This window comes from Bubalus bubalis, chromosome 3 (assembly GCF_019923935.1).
Source record: "Bubalus bubalis isolate 160015118507 breed Murrah chromosome 3, NDDB_SH_1, whole genome shotgun sequence".
Lineage (NCBI taxonomy): Eukaryota > Metazoa > Chordata > Mammalia > Artiodactyla > Bovidae > Bubalus > Bubalus bubalis.
The window spans coordinates 91,325,716-91,347,030 of record NC_059159.1 but is presented as its reverse complement, the minus strand read 5'-3'; the positions used below and the strand labels follow the sequence as shown (position 1 = coordinate 91,347,030).

General features: G+C 39.0%; 1 protein-coding gene across 16 annotated transcripts in view; it reads left to right on the top strand.

Moving 5' to 3' along the window:
- Positions 1–21,315, top strand: part of CCDC171 (coiled-coil domain containing 171) — a 338,655-nt gene that overhangs the window by 106,654 nt on the left and 210,686 nt on the right. For 15 of the 16 annotated variants that reach the window (XM_044939834.2, XM_044939830.2, XM_044939831.2 and 12 more), the window contains 3 exons: positions 16,411–16,517; positions 18,377–18,466; positions 19,304–19,504. In XM_044939834.2, coding sequence (XP_044795769.2) covers positions 16,411–16,517; positions 18,377–18,466; positions 19,304–19,504 — 398 coding nt within the window. The remainder of the gene's footprint in view (positions 1–16,410; positions 16,518–18,376; positions 18,467–19,303; positions 19,505–21,315) is intronic. The other variant, XM_044939832.2, reaches the window with a different exon arrangement.

Genomic DNA, 21,315 nt, shown 5'->3' with positions numbered 1-21,315 from the left:
TTTCTGACTCAACTATATTTTTCAAAAAACCATGTAAAATTCAATTCCTTACACCTAAAATAGCTTCAAGACTGTTCTTCTAAAGGAATCAAGCATATTTGACAAATAAGTTCTTTAGGAAACGCTTAAGTTCAGAAAAGTTTGTTATCCTTATAAAAGTAGAAAAATATGATCAAGGCCCATTTCACATTATGAATCTGCAGATTTCTGCTGGTGAACCATTAGAAATTGAGTGAGATTTGCTGCTATCTATTTTTAACTTTCTTTTTTTTTATTTAAACTTTTTCCAAAAGCATTAGTATTTCATTGTGTGTCACTGTAAAATCAAGGTGTATAAAAGTGACATGAAAAAAAATCCACTTTTCACTTGTATTTGCTAAAGCTTTGAGGAATAAGATTTTCTTTTTCAGTGATAGTGTTTTATTATTCAGATGTGTCATTGCTTAATGGTTTTAAGGATCTTTAAAATTGTTAAATTATTATCATAACATATCTTAATGCTTCAATGTGCAGAGTTGAATTAGAAAACCTAAGAATAATGAGGTCATGTCTCCTTTGAGGTTTAAAGTTAAATAGTTGATAACAAAGAAACTCATAAGTTATTACTAGACCTATAGAAAAAGAATTGTCTTCTAATAAAGTTTTTCTTTTTATTCTCATCTTTCAGTGACCATCTTTTTTAACTTCTTGTTCCTGGGAAAGGGATTGTGTGCTGAATTTGTGATTTCTGTTCTGTTACAGTGGTCTTTGTTTCCATATTGTGCTGGTTACTCATTCTTTCACCCATCTGGAACCATGCTCCTCTGGTCTCTGTTTTGCCTTCTGGAGGCTGACCTCTGGACTGCATGATCTGGGCTCCTTTGCCCTCTGGCCTGGGGGTTGGATTTGGATTGTCGATGCACCAGCAGGAGATGAAGAGGGTGGAGGAAGAAGGGAGAGCAGAGAATGTCACGGTGTTTATTTCCCCCACTCCCTCCAGTGTGTACTGGCAGTGGTTTCATTTTTGGTGGCTACAGCTCCTGTCAAGCGGGTTCTCTCCCACAGCTGTGGTTTGTGTTTGTCTATGATGATAGCGTTACCTCCACTTGACCCTGTAGGCGTCTCCTGGTATTAGTATTGCTTTTCCAGTCTTTAGAATGGACTGGTTGGATCTCCTTGAAGTCCAAGGGACTCTCAAGAGTCTTCTCCAACACCACAGTTCAAAAGCATCAATTCTTCGGTGCTCAGCTTTCTTCACAGTCCAACTCTCACATCCATACATGACCACTGGAAAAACCATAGCCTTGACGGACCTTTGTTGGCAAAGTAATGGCTCTGCTTTTGAATATGCTATCTAGGTTGGTCATAACTTTCCTTCCAAGGAGTAAGCGTCTTTTAATTTCATGGCTGCAGTCACCATCTACAGTGACTTTGGAGCCCCAAAAAATAAAGTCTGACACTGTTTCCACTGTTTCCCCATCTATTTGCCATGAAGTGATGGGACCAGATGCCATGATCTTCGTTTTCTGAATGTTGAGCTTTAAGCTAACTTTTTCACTCTCCTCTTTCACTTTCATCAAGAGGCTTTTTAGTTCCTCTTCACTTTCTGCCATAGGGGTGGTGTCATCTGCATATCTGAGGTTATTGATATTTCTCCCGGCAATCTTGATTCCAGCTTGTGCGTCTTTCAGCCCAGCATTTTACTCTGCATATAAGTTAAATAGGCAGGGTGACAATATACAGCCTTGACGTATTCCTTTTCCTATTTGGAACCAGTCTGTTGTTCCATGTCCAGTTCTACCTGTTGCTTCCTGACCTGCATACAGATTTCTCAAGAGGCAGGTCAGGTGGTCTGGTATTCCCATCTCTTTCAGAATTTTCCACAGTTTATTGTGGTCCACACAGTCAAACGCTTTGGCATAGTCAATAAAGCAGAAATAGATGTTTTTCTGGAACTCTCTTGCTTTTTCGATGATGCAGCGGATGTTGGCAATTTGATCTCTGGTTCCTCTGCCTTTTCTAAAACCAGCTTGAACATCTGGAAGTTCACGGTTCACGTATTGCTGAAGCCTGGCTTGGAGAATTTTGAGCATTACTTTACTAGCGTGTGAGATGAGTCCAATTGTGTGGTAATTTGAGCATTCTTTGGCGTTGCCTTTCTTTGGGTTTGGAATGAAAACTGACCTTTTCCAGTCCTGTGGCCACTGCTGAGTTTTCCAAATTTGCTGGCATATTGAGTGCAGCACTTTCACAGCATCATCTTCCAGCATTTGAAACAGCTCAACTGGAATTCCATCACCTCCACTAGCTTTGTTCATAGTGATGCTTTCTAAGGCCCACTTGACTTCATATTCCAAGATGTCTGGCTATAGGTGAGTGATCACACCATCATGATTATCTTGGTCGTGAAGCTCTTTTTTGTACAGTTCTTCTGTGTATTCTTGCCACCTCTTCTTAATATCTTCTGCTTCTGTTAGGTCCATACCATTTCTGTCCTTTATCGAGCCCATCTTTGCATGAAATGTTCCCTTGGTATCTCTAATTTTCTTGAAGAGATCTCTAGTTTTTCCCATTCTGTTGTTTTCCTCTATTTCTTTGCACTGATCACTGAGGAAGGCTTTCTTATCTCGCCTTGCTGTTCTTTGGAACTCTGCATTCAGATGCTTATATCTTTCCTTTTCTCTTTGCTTCTCTTCTTTTCACAGCTATTTGTAAGGCCTCCTCACACAGCCATTTTGCTTTTTTGCATTTCTTTTCCATGGGGATGTCTTGATCCCTGTCTTCTGTACCGTGTCATGAACCTCCATTCATAGTTCATCAGGCACTCTATCTATCAGACTTAGTCCCTTAAAACTATTTCTCATTTGCACTGTATAATCATAAGGAATTTGATTTAGGTCATACCTGAATGGTCTAGTGGTTTTTCCTAATTTCTTCAGTTTAAGTCTGAATTTGGCAATAAGGAGTTCATGATCTGAGCCACAGTCAGCTCCCAGTCTTGTTTTGGCTGACTGTATAGAGCTTCTCCATCTTTGGCTGCAAAGAATATAATCAATCTGATTTCAGTGTTGACCATCTGGTGATGTCCATGTGTAAAGTCTTCTCTTGTGTTTTTGGAAGAGGGTGTTTGCTATGACCAGTGCGTTCTCTTTGCAAAACTCTATTAGCCTTTGCCCTGCTTCATTCTGTATTCCAAGGCCAAATTTACCTGTTACCTCAGCTGTTTCTTGACTTCCTACTTTTGCATTCCAGTCTGCTATAATGAAAAGGACATCTTTTTTGGGTGTTCTAAAAGGTCTTGTAGGTCTTCATAGAACTGTTCAGCTTCAGCCTCTTCAGCGTTACTGGTTGGGGCATAGACTTGGATTACTGTGATATTGAATGGTTTGCCTTGGAAATGAACAGAGATCATTCTGTCGTTTTTGAGATTGCATCCAAGTACTGCATTTCAGACTCTTTCATTGACCATGATGGCTACTCCATTTCTTCTAAGGGATTCCTGCCCACAGTAGTAGATATAATGGTCATGTGAGTTAAATTCACCCATTCCAGTCCATTTTAGTTTCCTGGTTCCTAGAATGTCGATGTTCACTCTTGCCATCTCCTGTTTGGGTGTTCTTTGGAAGGACTGATGCTAAAGCTGAAACTCCAATACTTTGGCCACCTCATGAGAAGAGTTGACGACTCATTGGAAAAGACTCTGATGCTGGGAGGGATTGGGGGCAGGAGGAGAAGGGGACAACAGAGGATGAGATGGCTGGATGGCATCACCGACTCGATGGACATGAGTTTGGGTGAACTCCAGGAGTTGGCGATGGACAGGGAGGCCTGGCGTGCTACAATTCATGGGGTCGCAAAGAGTCGGACACGACTGAGTAACTGAACTGAACTGAACTTCCTTCTTGCTGGTTTGTGGTATCACATCATATCTTTTTTGTTCTCTTAACCTGCTTACATTTCTGTAAAATCTTCATTAAACTTTTTCCCAGTGAACTCTTCTGACTATGCCAGTTCTTCCCTTTGATACTTGACTATTTACATACCTGCTTTGAACTTGATTTTATTCTTGCTCTTGGCTTCCATCAAATAGCCCTCTATAAGCATAATGGACTCTCTTTCTGCTCATACCAGCTCAAGTTGGAATTTTGCCACTTAACCAAGAGGGATATTATTAATAAACTTTATTGCTCAACATTTTGTGGAAGAGCCTGAACAATTATGATTGCCTACTGTGTCAACCCTGGGTTCAGCTACACAAAGATGACTAAATAATGTGTTCCTCCCTACCTCTCTCCCTTTTTTCCCCATGGCACTTATTACTCTTAAGCATTTCTGCCAGACTATGTGGTGCATTTTTTATTATATCTGTATTGTCAAGGTTCTCTGGAGAAATAGAACCAATAAGATTATATAGATATACATAAGAGGAGATATAGGAGTTTGCACACATGGTTATAGAGGCTAGGAAATCTTGTGGTCTTTCCACTGCAAGCTGAAGGACCAGGAAAGGCAGTGATATAATTCAATGTGAGTCTGAAGGCCTGAGAAACTGGGGGTTCCTGGGGATCCAGGAACCAGGAGCAGGATGTCTGAGGGCAGGAAAAGATGGAAGTCTCAGTTTAGGAAAAAAGAGAATTTTCCTTTCTTTCCTTTTGTTCTTTGGGGTTGGAGGAGGAGAGGGCTAAGAGTGGGGGGTAGGTAAGGGAAGTCGATAGATTGGATATTGCCTCCCCTACCCACGTTGGTGAGGGCACATCTTCTTTACTTAGTCGACTGATTCAAATGCTCATATGTCCCAGAAACACTCTCATCGACACATCTAAAAGTGATTTACTGGTTTTCTGGGCATCCTTTAGCCCGGTCAAGTTGGCAATAAAATCAACCATCACAATATCCAAGCTCCATGAGGGCAAGGATCTTTGTCTCTTTCATTTACTAAAGAGTTTTAAGCAGGTAGACAATACTTGGCACAAAGGAAGCACTCAAATATTTTTTCAATGAATAAAAGCATGAATGAGTTAACAGTAGGTCAATATTCTATTTTAAATGATAATTTTTGAGGTTATAAAGGTAGTCATGGAATCTCTTTCAAGATTTTAGCAGCTTTTTGAGTAGCAGTCCATAAAGAGTCACCAAGAAGACTGACTTTCTATCTTCAGTGGAAATGATGTCACTGTCTTTCATGCCTTATGGAAATGCCACCTTGATTGCTTACTATTATTAGATAAGATGACTTCAATTTAATCAATCATGGACATTTATTTCCTATTTCTGCCTTCTACTTTCTGCTGAAATTGCTATACAACAGCTACTCATAACTCATTTTTTTTCTGATAGAAATGCTTAGAGTGTTTATAAGGGAGAAGTCCTTTCCGACTTTGAACCCATGTAGTCTTTCTGCCTCAAGTATTGCTTCCTACTATGGTTTTACGGTTTCACCTCTAGAATGTGACTTTTCCTTCATTAGGTTCATGAAAGAAAGTTTTTCTTCTAATTCATTCTTGAATCCTCCTCAGGCGGCTTGACTTTTGTGTTGACTGAGACAAAAGCCCCTCCAACCTTCTTCAACCTTTCCTTCCTTGAGGAAATCATTTGTAATACTCCAGAAGTATCCTTTTGCTTTCTACTAGGAGAGGCTGAAGGACCCTAGGAAATAATAGCAAAAACATATGGTGCCTTTAGGTATGTATATATCACCCAGGAGTCGGGCAGCTTCAGGGACTGTTCTTAAGAAAATCAGGACGTCAAGTGGTACTTTCCTCTCATCTCTCCTTCTTTCCATCCCTCGTAAAGGATTATTGCCTAGATCTAGTATCTTCTTGAGACTTTTACTTGCCCTCAGGAATCTTGTGTCTGGCACCTTTTAATTAGAGGCTCATGGGTTACTGAGAGACTGAGGATGTCTGTAAGAGCAGCACACAGGTCTCCTTTGGTGTCATTTGCCAGTTTCTTCTTGCTTACTTCCCTTACCTCCCAGTTCACTGAGGTTTACAAACCAAGCTTGTCCTACTTTATGATGCTCAAAGCTTTGGTTTGTGAAATCCAAGGGTGTGACCACAGTAAGAGGGCTCAACATTTCTAACATAGTCAGTGTGCTCACTAACTAATCACACAATTAAGGTGACTGAGAAATAGGGGACCCAGGAGAGCCAGTCTGACTCCGAAGGCCTGAGAAACAGGAGACCTGATGGTGTAAGTTCCAGTCTGAGTCTGAGTCCAAAGGCAGGAGAAGACTGATTTCCAGCTTGAAGGTAGTCAGGTGGACAGAAAGAATCCTTTCTTACTTAGCCTTTTGTTCTCTTTGGGCCTTCAGTGGAGTGGGTGAGGCCCACCCACATTGGGGAGGGCAGTCCGCTTTACTCAGTCTACTGATGCAAATGTCAGTCTCGTCCAGAAATAGCCTCATAGACACACCCAGAAATAATTTTTAACTGAATATCTGGGCCTGTAGCCCAGTCAAGTTTACACATAAAATTTTTCTGTGCTGTGCTTAGTTGCTCGGTCGTGTCTGACTCTTTTGTGACCCCATGGACTATAGCTGCCATGCTTCTTTGTTCATGGGGATTTTTCAGGCAAGAATACTGGAGTGGATTGCCATGCCTGCCTCCAGGGGATCTTACCAACCCAGGGGTCAAACCTAGGTCTTCTACTCCCGCATTGCAGGAAGATTCTTTACAGACTGAGCCACCAGGGAAGCACATAAAAGTAACTACCAGCTTTTCTCTGGCCAGCAAGTCCCTCATAACCATCATGTTACTTTCTGTTTCTCTGAATTTGACTACTTTAGATATCTCTTATATTGCAATCATATATTATCTTTTCATGATTGACTTCTTTTACTTAGCAAAACATCCTCCAGGTTCATCCATATTATGGCATGTGACAGGAATTCCTTTTTAAGGCTGAATAATACTCCATTGTCCAACAGAAGCAGAAGAGATTAAGAAGAGGTGGCAAGAACACACAGATCTATACAAAGAAGGTCTTAATGACCTGGATAACCACGATGGTGTGGTCACTTACCTAAAGCCAGACATCCTGGTGTACAGTCAAGGGGGCCTTAGAAAGCATTAGTACAAATAAAGCTAGTGGAGGTGATGGAATTCCAGCTGAGTTATTTAAAATCCTAAAAGATGATGCTGTTAAAGTGCTGCACCCAATCTGTCAGCAGATTTGGAAAACTCAGCAGTGGCCACAGTAATGGCAAAGGTCAGTTTTCATTCCAGTGCCAAAGAAGGACAGTGCCAGAGAATATACAAACTACCATACAGTTGCATTCATTTCACATGCTAGCAGGGTTATGCTCAAACTCCTTCAACCTAGGCTTTAGTAGTACATGAACCAAGAACTTACAGATGTACACGCTGGGTTTAGAAAAGGCAGAGGAACCAGAGATCAAATTGCCAACACTTATTGGATCATAGAGAAAGCAAAGGAATTCCAGAAAAGCATATACTGCTTCATTGACTACTCTAAAGCTTTTGGCTGTTTGGATCACAACAAACTATGAAAAATTCCTAAAGAGATGGAAATACCAGACCACCTTACCTATCTCCTGAGAAACCTGTATGTGGATCAAGTAGCAACATTTAGAATCAGACATGGACCAGCAATCTGGTTCAAAATTGGGAAAGGAGTATGACAAGGCTGTATATCGTCACCGTGCTTATTTAACTTCTGTGCAGAGTACGTCATGGGAAAGCTGGGCTGGATGAAGCACAAGCTGGAATCAAGATTGCTAAGAGAAATATGCACAACTTCAGATATATAGATGATACCACTCCAATGACAGAAGGCAAAGAGGAACTAAAGAGCCTCTTTAGTTGATGAGGGTGAGGGTGAAAGAGGAGAATGAAAAAACTGGCTCGAAACTCAACATCCAAAAAACTAAGATCATGGCATCCAGCCCCATCATTTCATGGCAAATAGAAGGGGAAAAAGTGGAAAGAGTGACAGCTTTTATTTTCTTAGGCTCCAAAATCACTGCAGATGGTGACTGTGACCATGAAATTAAGACACTTGCTCCTTGGAAGAAAAGCTATGACAAACCTAAACAGTGTATTAAAAAGTGGAGACATCTCCTTCCCAACAAAGGTGCTTTGGATCATAGAGAAAACCATAGTCAACCATAGTCAAAGCTATGGTTTTCTCAGTATTCATGTACACATGTGAGAGTTGAACCATAAAGAAGGCTGAGCACTGAAGAATTGATGCTTTCAAATTATGGTACCAGAGAGGACTTTTGAGAGTCCCTGGGACTACAAGGAGATCAGACCAGTCAATCCTAAAGGAAATCAATCCTGAATATTCATTGGAAGGACTGATGCCAAAGCAGAAGCTCCAGTGCTTTGGCCATCTAATGGGAAGAACCGACTCACTGGAGAAGACCTGGATGCTGAGAAAGATTGAAGGCAGGGGGAGAAAGAGGTGACAGAGGCTGAGATGGCTGGATGGTATCACTGACTCAGTGGGCATGAGTTTGAGCAGTCTTTGGGAGATAGTGAAGGAGAGGGAAGTCTGGCATGCTGCAGTCCATTATGTCACAAAGAGTTGGACATGGCTTAATGACTGAACAACAGCAAGACTCCATTATTACGTATTTGTCACATTTTATCTATCAATTTATCTGTTGATGGACCTTTGGGTTGCTTTCATCTCTTGGCTGTTTTGAGTAGTGCTGTTATTAACATGGGTATAGAAATATCTCTACCAGGCTCTGCTTTCAGTTCCTTTGGATATGCAGAAGTGGGATTGTTTGTCCATTAACTTTTTAAATAACTTTTTTGGTCACACCATGTCACACATGGTGACATGTACAATCTTAGTTCCGTGACCAAGGATTGAACCCAGTGAGTTCTATGTAAATGAGCCCATTTCCATAGTACTTAATTTGCTATGAAATGAGTTCCTTGGTCAGAAGCAATGCTATGGGATACATGATGGTGAATAAGACATTTTGTAAATTCGTGGATGACAATTTCAGCAGAAATATTGTGATCAGGGAAGGAAAATGCCTTTCTAGAGTAAGTGTCTAGTAAGAATGAGTATTGCTTATTCCATGATGGAAATGACTTAGTATAATCAGCTTGCCATCAGGTAGATGGCTGGTGCCAGTCAGGAGTGGTGGCATATCATGGATTCAGTGTTTGTCTTTGGTATCGATAGAGCTGGCACTTAGCAGGAATTGTAATCCTGACAGCCTTGGCGAGTGAAGATCCATGCTGCCAAGCCCATGCCTTCCCTCTGCTCTTGCTGCTGTGACTCCTGGGTTGTAGGGGTGACAAAGATGAGCAGGGAGAAAAGTGACTGGGAAAATATGCTAGCTGACACCCACAACCAGTCCATTCTGAAGGAGATCAGCCCTGGGATTTCTTTGGAAGGAATGATGCTGAAGCTGAAATTCCAGTACTTTGGCCACCTCATGCGAAGAGTTGACTCATTGGAAAAGACTGGGGACGACAGAGGATGAGATGGCTGGATGGCATCACTGACTCGATGGACATGAGTCTCAGTGAACTCCGGGAGTTGATGATGGACAGGGAGGCCTGGCGTGCTGCGATTCATGGGGTCGCAAAGAGTCAGACACGACTGAGCGACTGATCTGATCTGATCTGATCTGACACCCACAGAATACTTCATTTTGTCCTCCTGATTATTAAGATCCTCCTCCACCTCAGTTGATCAGGGCATAGTGCCCATCTTAAGAGGTCTGTCCACGCACTTGTTCAGACCACCTTGGGACCGGTTTTCCTATCATCTTTTGGAGTCCCTGACCATTCAGCCAATCTGCTAGCTACTACCTCCAGATTAGTGTATATTTGTGCCTTTGATCATCTCTCATTCCAGACAAAATGATAGTCAGGTCCAGTACTTGAAGTTTTGCATACTGGGGGGATTTTTGCTTCATCAGCATCCATCAAGGCCACCCTTGAATAGGGCTGTCTTGATGCAGCTGTCTACTTTTTTTTTTAAGTTAATTAATTTCTGGCTGCACTCTGAGTCTGCATTGTTGCACGAAGTCTCTTTCTAGTTGTAGCTAGTGGGGGCTGCTCTTTAGTTACAGTGTGTGGACTTCGTATTATGGTGGCTTCTCTTGTTGTAGAGCTTGGGCTCTAGAGTGTAGACTCAGTAGTTGTGGCATATAGGCTTCACAGCATGTGGGATCTTCCTGGACCAGGGATTGAAGATATGTCCCTTGCATTGGCAGGCAGATTCTTAACCACTGGACCACCAGGGAAGTCCAATACTTTTGAGTAATATCAGCATATCATACAGAAAGATCTATATAACAAGCCCATTCTCTTCACCCCGTCCCCCCACCCCCGACATTAGTCAACTGGTTATCGGGAACTTGTCCACAGGTTCAGGATATAGGTTAAGACAGAAGAAGCAATGTAACAACAATAGGAAATCTGGATTACTTATTCATGCAGCTTGCTTGTGCCTGCAAGATTTGTTTGAACCCAGTTTTGTATATTGGAGAACGCAATGGCACCCTACTCCAGTACTCTTGCCTGGAAAATCCCATGGACGGAAGAGCCTGTGGGCTGCGGTCCATGGGGTCGCTAAGAGTCGGACACAACTGAGCGACTTCACTTTCACTTTTCACTTTCATGCATTGGAGAAGGAAATGGCAACTCACTCCAGTGTTCTTGCCTGGAGAATCCCAGGGACGGGGGAGCCTGGTGGGCTGCTGTCTCTGGGGTCGCACAGAGTCGGACACGACTGAAGCGACTTAGCAGTAGCAGCAGTTTTGTATATACCACCTTCGTTTGAGATAGAGTGCTATCATGAATGCTCAAATTAATGGGGTTGATGGATCTGACAGTAACCATTTTATCGTGGACAACTCAGGTCACATGCTAAATTGGGGAGTGTGAATGCAGTGTCTGCTAAGGACCAGTAGTGAGTCAAAAGCTGATTTTCAAGAGAATACTTATCTGTAGAGGATGGCTTGCTTTTTTCCCAAATTCTAAAAGCTTATACTATCATTCGCCTGTAAGGACCTGCCAAACTTGGCCTGCTTAAACTCAAGCCGTCAGAATAATATCATCAACTTGGTAGAGAATGAAGTGGAACACTTGATGTCTTCCGGAATGGAGAGCAGATAGAGATTTCTATACACTGGATTATGCTAGAGTTGATGTGGTTCTGAGGTAGGGTCGTGAGGGTAGATTGCTGGTCCTGCAAGCAGAAAGAAACTGTTTTGGTGGTTTTTATTAAAAGGATTGAAGAAATAGCCTCATTCCAGTTTCCAGGAAATGGATTGATTTACTCCAACAATGAAACTACATCTGTAACTGCAGCTGTGATTGGAATCACGTGTGATTATGCTTTCAGTAATTCACTGTCATTTCTTAGGACCCATCTGTACTCTGCACTAGCCAGATAGATGAGTTGAATGCTGATGTGGTTGGAATCACCACCCTTTATCATCTTTCACAGAGGCACTAACCTCTGCAGTCTCTCTAGGAATGTGGCTTTACTTTTGATTTACTATTTGGGTAGATCAGAGTTTTGGTGACTTCCACTTACTTATTTTCCTGTTTTCCTCTGTTAGCTCCTCATTCCGTGGGTCAGGTAACTAATATGGGCATTGTGCCAGTTTCTGCATTTGTCTTTGATAACAACGCAGTCCGAAGTGGGAAAACAACTGTGTGGGTTCACCTTGGGCCCACTGAAGCTAGACTTTAACCGAAGCTTTCTTGTATAAGCTCCTCTCCTAACTAGTGAACCACAGTAGCTTATTAGCTCTCCAGGAATTAGAGTCAGTTCCAATCCAGTGTCCAGTTATCCGAGGTATGTGTAATTCCCCTTCCCCAGTACACGGTCACCCTGCTAAATGGTTGCATGTTTCTTGGAAGAAGGCTAGGAGATAGATTTGCAGTATGATCTTTTTGCACAGAATAGTTCGGGTTCCTAAAGGGGATCTACTGGCACTGGGTCTGTGTACAAAGTCAAGTCAGAATTGGTTGAGGGCCAAGATGTCTTTTGTATAGATTTAACTTCTACTTCTGGTAATCAGACCCAGAACTTTTCTGGCTTTTCATCTTTTTTTTTTTTAATTGATTTTTTTTTTTATTTTATTTTTAAACTTTACAATATTGTATTGGTTTTGCCATATATCAACATGAATCCACCACAGGTATACATGTGTTCCCCATCCTGAACCCTCCTTCCTCCTCCCTCCCTGTACCATCCCTCTGGGTCGTCCCAGTGCACCAGCCCCAAGAATCCAATATCATGCATCAAACCTGGACTGGCGATTCGTTTCATATATGATATCATACATGTTTCAATGCCATTCTCCCAAATCGTCCCACCCTCTCCCTCTCCCACAGAGTCTTAGATGTCCATCAGCAGATGAATGGATAAGAAAGCTGTGGTACAGATACACAATGGAGTATTACTCAGCCATTAAAAAGAATACATTTGAATCAGTTCTAATGAGGTGGATGAAACTGGAGCCTGTTATACAGAGTGAAGTAAGCCAGAAAGAAAAACACCAATACAGTATACTAACACATATATATGGAATTTAGAAAGATGGTAACAATAACCTTGTATACGAGAACATTTCTACTTATACGAGTCGAGTAACATTCAAGTAGAGTGCCTATCTGTTTTAGTCCCAGGAATATTGTGATCAGTAGCCAATGCTAGTGATCTCTGTGGGTAAAACCATTTTATTACTTCGAATCCACTGCCCGTTATGATAACCATATCCATTTTGTCACTGCAAGTTGAGGCCACCACTTGACCTTATCACTTGAGATTCCAAGATCTTCTCTGAACCTAGCCTGGTGGCATCATTTTCCACTGTTACCCATGGCTCTCCAGCTACTGCGCCTAGATGCCCACCAGGCTACAGAGCTCATCAAGGATGCTCAGCCCCTCCCCCACCCCACAACACATTTGTTAAACCTTGGTAAAGGAGGTATTTTTTGAACTCTTCCTGGGGACATAGTGGGTGGGTGAGTAGGACTTACATAATAAATACTGTCTGTATGTGAGGGAAGTTATAAGCCATTTTTTTTAACTCCAGGATGGGAACCAATGTTTGCAAGATAATGAAGATGTTTATGATCTCAGTAAATAAGATGAGTTAATATATGGAATGTAGTCTGAGCTTGTAAAATATAACTGCCAACAAAATGTTTATATTCAGTGCTTTTAGAATGAAAAAGGGATTTTCTTAGTCATAACTGTATTAAATATTTAGATTTTCTCAGGTGAAAAACCCATTTTAATATTATTTTCTGTGTTTTACTACATGATTAAAAATCAGTATTAAACAACAGGGTTTTATTTTCTTTTTTTCTATTCTGAGGATGAATATGACTATTCCTGTTCTATAGTAGATAGAGTCTTTTATTTTATATTCTGTCCATTTCTTTTTTAAAAAATACTTTTATTTATTTATTTATTTTTGGCGTTCTTGGGTCTTCATTGCTGCACAGGCTGTTTTCTAGTTGCGGCGAGCGGGGGTTACTCCTAGGTTACTTTCTAGCTCTCTCTTCTCACCACTACTGGTGAGTGGTACATAGGCTTCTCATTGCAGGGGCTTCTCTTGTTGCAGAGCATGGGCTCTAGGGTGTGTGGGCTCAGTAGTTGTGGTTTGCAGGCTCTAGGACACAGGCTCAATAGTTGTGGTATATGGGCTTAGTTGTTACGTGGTATGTGGGATCTTCCTGGATCAGGGATCAAACTTGTGTCTCCTGCATTGACAGGCAGATTCTTTACCACTGAGCCACCTAGGAAGTCCTGTCCATTATTTCTTAATAATTGAGGTCTTGCAGGATACTGAAGTAAATAGAATGGTTGACAAGGTGGAGGAAATAGACTTACCTCAGTCATTATAATTTACTGTTTCTTCTGTGGAACTGTAGGTTACTGAGATGATAGATAACACCATCCAGAAAAACAGTGGTTTATTTGAGTCATGTAAAAATATTTAGTTTTTCAGATTGTTCAAAAGGGAACATTTAAATGGAAGGTTTGGACCCTTTCCTTCCATCTCAGTCCGTTCTGTGGGCTACTAATTCAAGGAAAAGCTATGTCAAGGTGAACCCGGACTTGACCTTGGAGAAGAAAAGGGCAACCTACTCCACTGTTCTTGCCTGGAGAATCCCATGGACAGAGGAGCCCAGCAGCCTACAGTTCATGGGGTCACAAAGAGTCGGACATGACTGAGCACCCAGACTTGAAACCTACTTAAAAGTGAGAAAGAGATTGAGACAGGCAGCAGTGACGTGAAAGTACAGGCTGGCACCCGTGTGAAGAGACATACGCGGACAGGGACAAGGACAGAGGAACTAAGAAGATTTTGAGTTGGCGTAATGGTACTATAAATGGTTGTGACACATGCTGTTCTTCATTTGCACTTGGACGTTTGTAAAGCCATTTATGACTACTGTTAGAATTTTACTGTATTTGTTTATTTATTACTGTTCTTTATCTGTGAGTTTTTAGTCCTTTCACTGGTAGGATAGTTCAGTAGTTTATTGTTTGGGGTGCCAATAGTGCAGTGATTAGGGCATTATTAGGTTGAATCGCATTTTAGTCAGTAAGCTCCTGGGTCCTTTCTTTTTGCTGTGAACACTTTGTCGTGTGAAGGTACCAGTAAGTACTTCTTTTTATAAAGAAGGTGGCCGGGACTTAAAGCATACTTTTCACCTCATTTGAACTTTATTGTGAAAGCATTTTCAGGCAGAGAGACTTTATTGTATGTAGAATATAAGATTTGCATGGGTCAGTAAGGAGAGGGCATTTTGTCCCCTTATCCCTCAACAACCATATTATGGTGATTTTATTCTTCTGGATTTCTAACAGCAAGTTTTCTCCCTTATTGTATAAGCTAACAGATTTCCCGGGTGTCCTTGAATGATTTATTCATGGCCTACTTGTGTAGTAGCAAAAGAAAAGAATTATACATTACATTTTTTTTTTTAATCTTGCGCAAGAGAGCAATTTAAAAAAAATATATTTGGTAAGACCTCTAATAAAATTTTTAATGAGTTGTCTCTCCAACTCACAGTCATTCCGAAGAGTACTGTCTCCTTCATTTTCATGGCTGAGGGCACTGTCTTCTTTTTTTCCCCTCTCGCTGGGATATGTGTCGTTTCCATATTACTTTTGGTTTTTCAGTTAATTATTATTCTTTTCTTTAATAAAATTTAAGGTGTACCCATACTTCAGATAGTGTTTACATTATACTTTGGTGAATGTAATGTTTATTAATATTTTGTTCAAAATTAAAATAATAATTATCATTAATACTCTGAGGTAAATAAAGTTGTTCTGTTATTAACCAAAGACTTTCCCCCCTTTACTCATCCTTTCTTTCCTTTGTTACTGCCTTCTTTCCTCCCCTCCCTAAAGTTCCAGCAACTAAATGCTTGAGGAATGGACGAATGAGCTTGTGTAATTGTTTACTGTCTCATCTCTTCTTTTCAGATGGTAAATCCCATAAGAACAGACTCCACCACTCTTGTTCACCTCTGTTTGCCTAATGTCTAGGATTAGTACACAGCAGGAATACATTCACGCGTTGAATTAGTTGAATGAATGAATCAGTGAATAATAAAAAAGTTATTATGAATGCTTCTTATCTATATTAATATTTAGATTATAAAATATGAGAGGGAGATTATTATACTTTTAGTATGTTTTAAAATTTGCTACTTATTTTTTTACACTTTATGAGTAATACAATAAGCAGTTTAAAGTAGTTTTTGAAACTAAACTTTTGATGATTTGGATTAATATTTTAAACTGCATTTAACCATGTGACCTTGATTAACTCAACTAACTTATGTCCTAGCTAAATTAAAATAGTTTGAGGGCATAATGTGGAAATACATTTTTACAATGGGTATCAGTTTTAAGAGTTTTAATTGAAACATGATGTGGGCCTATGTAGATAGTAATAGCATTTTTATAATTTATTTCAAATTGTAACTTGAGAATTTTAAGGATTGAAGAATATCATTTCTAAGCATAACAGAAAATTATGTTCTCTTGGGTTCATAAATTATTGGTTGAGAAAAATAGGCCTGACTTATCAGCAACACAGGGACCAAAGTAAGTATATTTAACTCTCCCAAACAGTGTTTAGTATAGACTGTTTATTTAATTGTTGGATGACAGGTATGTACAAATACTATAGTTCCTTTGGAAATGGGGGAAAAAGAAAAAAGAAAAAAAGATCTTACTACAAACTACAGGGTGGACTTAGGTACAAAGTAGCCATAAATTTGTATTTGATATATTATGAACTTAATTTGACCACTTGTTTAGAAATTGATTACTACTTGGCTATGCAGCAGTGTACTTAGAAGAATGAGTCTACTCATGTATCATGATGTCTTTTCAGCTGACTGTTCTCTTTGTGACTTTAATGGTATATTTTCATTCTATATTTTTCTGTAGGCATCCACAAGGACAAAGATAAACCTCCGAGCTTCTCTGTTGTCCTTGAGACTTTGAGACGCACCTTGACAGATTACCAGAACAAGCTGGAAGAGGCATCTAATGAGGTAACACTTGCGCTGCTCGGCCCCACACACATAGCCTTCGGCCTGCAGCAGCACGTATCACTCGCTTGGTACAAGGGTCAAAAAGATTGCGAATGTTGATTTGACAGCCTCCCCGATAAAAAAATAATAAGTTGTCTGTCACTGTTTTCTCTGTAAGTGTGGCCTAAAGTCAGGTCTCACTTGTGTTTCTGTAACTCTTCTGTCACACTGCTATTTTCGGAGTTCTAAAGACTGTCACTTCTTGGTCTTCTTAATTTATCTTTTAATTTAATAAAAAAGCTGTGCAACTCAGTTAATATAATATTTAAATGTTAATGTGTTTTCATGAGATTTGGAATAGGTAGTGGACATTTAGGGCTTGTCAATATTTTGGCTTAAGAGTTCTACAAATTGTAGAGATCTTACTGAAAAAGAAAGAAATTAGTTTGCATTCTCTAAAGGGAGTGAGTGTTAGAAGTTTTTTAAAAACAAATATCTGCTTGATGTAGCCTGGAGGTTTTGGTTTCCTGATTGAAAAAACTCATGCTTCTATTTATCTTCTCTCTCTTTTTTTTAATTTACTTATTTTAAATGGAGGCTAATTACTTTACAGTATTGTAGTGTTTTTTGCCATACATTGACATGAATCAGCCATGGGTGTACATGTTATCTTCTCTTTTGTATTGTTTAATTTGTGGATTGATAATTTTCTTGGGTATTAAAATGTTTTATGAACTTGTGCTTTAAAAATTTAAGAGTTTATTTAGTTACATCTTATCAAATTAGAAAATATGAAATAACCACGTTAAACACAGTTAGTAAAACAACAGACAGTTTTTCTAACTGAAGACAAGTTACAAAACCTGTAATTTAGTATCTATCCCTCTGTGTTTATCTGTTTGTTTCATGTAATACAAAGGCCGTGAAACCCTTATATTTCCCATTTCAAAAGAGCCATATTTTACTTTAGTTTGTTAAGGTGAAGAAAGAAGGAAAAGTGAGTTTTCTTAATGCCTTCTGTAATTGTTCAAAAGGCTTAAAAGAAAGTGACCACTGGAATAATTAACTTTCTATAAAGAGCAAACATTGCCATCTTTCCCAGTGAGACAAGACAACCTGTATTGTTAGTAGTTTATGCACCTCTTCTGAGGCCTAGGTCTGGAAGCTGCAGGGTAAGTAGGAACATATTACCCACAGAGAATTGTTATTTGGGAGGATGAATGTCACATGATCTTCAGCGCAGTTGAAAAGTCGACTCAGCAGGCTTTGGCTTAGTAATGCGCTTTGTTGTGAACCAGTGCCAGAGACAGCAGTGGGGAGACCAAGGGGGTGGCTGCAAAGGAAGCAAAAAGAGCAGTCTGACAGAAAGAAGAATGAACTGTCAAAGAAAATAAATCACAAGCGGAGCAGGACCAACTGATGACCTGCCACAAGCCTTCCCAGTAGGGCTGCATGTGACCGACCCTGAGGTTGTCATATGGAGCGAGAGACCTGCGGATACCCTCACGATGTAGAAAGAACAGTCTTCTGCTCTGTCCTTTCTTCTTTCCATATAGATGCCATTGCTTCTGGCATGTTGGTCCTGTAGGATTTTAAAAATAAAGTTATATTTGTTTACAGTAAGAATGGAATCCTTTATCCAGATAGCTGGTAAAAACACAACAATATCACTGACATTTTAAGCTTGAATGCTTGCTTTTCTTTTTAGCATGGGAACTTGTGACAGAAATTACATAGTTAACCAAAAGAAATACATTTTTAAGATTAAATTACTATCAAAAATTTGTATTTAATAATTGCATAAAAATTTAAAGGTTAGCTTTTGAGTTATCCACCCTTGGAAAATATTTTAAAAGTTACTCACATTTGTTTTTCATCAGCTAAGCAACATGAATAATGCTAAGGAAAAGGCATCGAATGAGCTTGACTCTACCAAACAGAAGATAGAATCTCACACTAAAAATATAAAGGTATTATAATTTAGAATAACTTTTTCCTGTTGTGTTAAGAAACTCACATAGTTATCTAGGGAATATTTTTAAGGAGAGCTATACGAAAATATATCTTCCTATTTTTTATTAAGTAGGTCTAGATACAGCTTAAATTTTTTTTATTGTTGATCAAAATAAGAATGATTTTTCATTAAAAAAACTTTATTGGAAATTGTTTTGGTTCAAGGAAAAATTCATTTTCCAGATTTAATGATAGTACCATAGATTCAAAAATTGTTTTAAGATTTGATGTCCAGCCTTAGATCCACAGTCAACATATTTTATGTAAGCACATTAGTGCTTGGAGTCAGTTTTCATAATTTTGGAGTGGAGTCATTGTTTTAAGTACATAATGCCTAGTAGTGGGCTGAGACCACACCTAGCTAAGGTCCAGGACAACCGTTTATTTTTTGTGCTGCTTTTATGTACTACATCTTTGCAAAATTACACTAAGGCAACTCTCAGAGTTGGAATTTTTTGGTGTGGGTTCATGTTGTTTGTCATGGATGTACTTGAATGAAATCTGTTAAGGGTAAGGACTGAAAAATGAAGCAGAATTTTATGTCACGTATTTTAGATTTCTACTGGAATTTGAAATATCATTGGGAAGTAAATGTTCTTATAGTAAATGTAGGAGATTTATTTTTTAAATGTTATTTGAAAGTTTTTGAGCCACCAATTTTTTTTTTTTTTTTTTAATAATGAGCTGAAAGGAAAACCCTTGTAAAGAGCTTTTTGGAATAAGTTATTTGATTAACATTTTATATTTAAGTGTTATAATCTTCCCACCATCTTTTTGTTTGGTGTCTCCAACAGGACCTTCAGGATAAGCTGGCAGATGTCAGTAAAGAGTTAAGTCATTTACGCACTAAATGTGCAGACAGAGAGGCTCTAATAAACACTCTGAAAGTGGAACTGCAGAATGTGCTGCACTGTTGGGAGAAAGAAAAGGCGCGAGCAGCCCAATCTGAGAGTGAACTTCAGAAGCTTTCCCAGGCTTTCCATAAGGATGCTGAGGTATTACCTGAGACAAGAGGACTGTCAGGAAGGCCTCGCACTAATCTCACTTTTAGAAATTTACATCTATCAAGTGGGTCTTCTTGTTTAATTCAAAAAATTCTTCTCAGCTATTTTGAAGTGTTCATGCCAGCTGCCAAACCAGCCATTCCATTACTCTTGTATGATACAATTTTGTGAGAGAAATAAAGTAGTTTAACTGTTTTACCATTTGTACAAGTTGTTTTCTCTATTAGAACATACTATCTCAAGCAGCTATGCTCCTAACAGTCTTGTGTGTCAGTGACAAAATAATTTTTTTATTTCAGTAGTTTAGTAGCCTGATATGGTGGAAAGAATCTTTTTTGTAACCTGAAAGAACTGACTTGGGTAGAGGTACTTCTGTTTACAAACTGTGAATGTGGACAAGCCACATGGTTTGGTCTCTCCACATCTTTGCTTCCTTATTTGCAAAACAGGAATAATATCTACTTCAATAGACAGTTGCCTTATTTTTTATAATTGTAAGATACTAATCAAAATTTAGAAAAATACAAGTCTCACACAGTTAAAAAGTTTATTTGGATGTCCTTGGGGGTTGCCTATCCATGTTAATTTATTAATGACTTCTTAAAATATTATGACAGACTCTTCCATACTGTATGAGCCTGTGTGAGTAGAATTGTAATCTTATATTTTCTTTTACCCATGGGACATAGAGCTAGTCTAGCTAGCGTGGAGCTAGTTTATCTGAGTCGTCTTGCATATTGAGTTCATTACTCGAACAAATATGAACACGAATGCCAAGAGAGTAAAAAGGAAACATTCTTCCCACTCTTCTTACAGTCTGGGATTTAAATTGTGTCCACATGAAGGGGCTGGAATTGTTCTACACATCAGATAATGATTAAAGTAAAGGAAACTAGAAGGCTGACTGTATTGTAAAGTCAGCATGTCTACAGGATTGTGGTTGGGTTCAACATGTGTGAATTGATTTTGGATCTTGAGATTCTCTTTTCACGCCAAATGGATGATTGTCATGCATGGTTCATCACAGCCCAAGCAAAAAGGACATGATGGCGACACAGTGAATTACCCTTTAGGAAGAACTCGATCACTTGGCAAAATGCGGAGAGGGAAGATTGTTAGTGCCTGAGTATTATGTTTGGTTAGTTATATTTAATAAGATTTTTGAATGTCTCAATTTAGTTGAAAATGCAAAAGACATCTTTAATTGCTTAAAAATAAAAATATATAGCATTGTTATAAAGATTCTTCCTATATCTTAATTCAAGTTGTGGCTATAGCTATATATTCAAATTTTTTGGGGGGTTTTAAATTGTTATATTTGGAAAAAAATCTCAGATGACATATAGAGAGAATGAAAGATATGTATTTTTATATATATTGGAAACTTTCACCACAGCTTCTAACTACAATACGTTTACATATGCTACATTCAGTTCTTATCTGGAAAATTAGAATTCCTATTTTTTAAATAGAAATTTAAAATTCCTTTTAAAGGTTTTCCTGTTGGTCTGTTAAAAAACCTTGAGAGAACTTATTTTATCTACCTAAAATGCTCATTTTGCAGCCTCACAATTACCTTTTCTTGAGTTCCATTCTTTGACTTTAAGGATAAAAATGTTTTATAGCAAGAGCAGTTTGGCATTTTAGTAAGTAAATTCCCTTTTTGTGTTCAAGATGGAAATCAGCTTTTTAATGAATTCTATAGTATAGTGTTTCTAGGTCATTAAACAATGGATGGTTTAGCTACAAAAGCAATATAATTTGAAAGAATTTTTTTACGTATTTTTAATTGAACAGTTTTA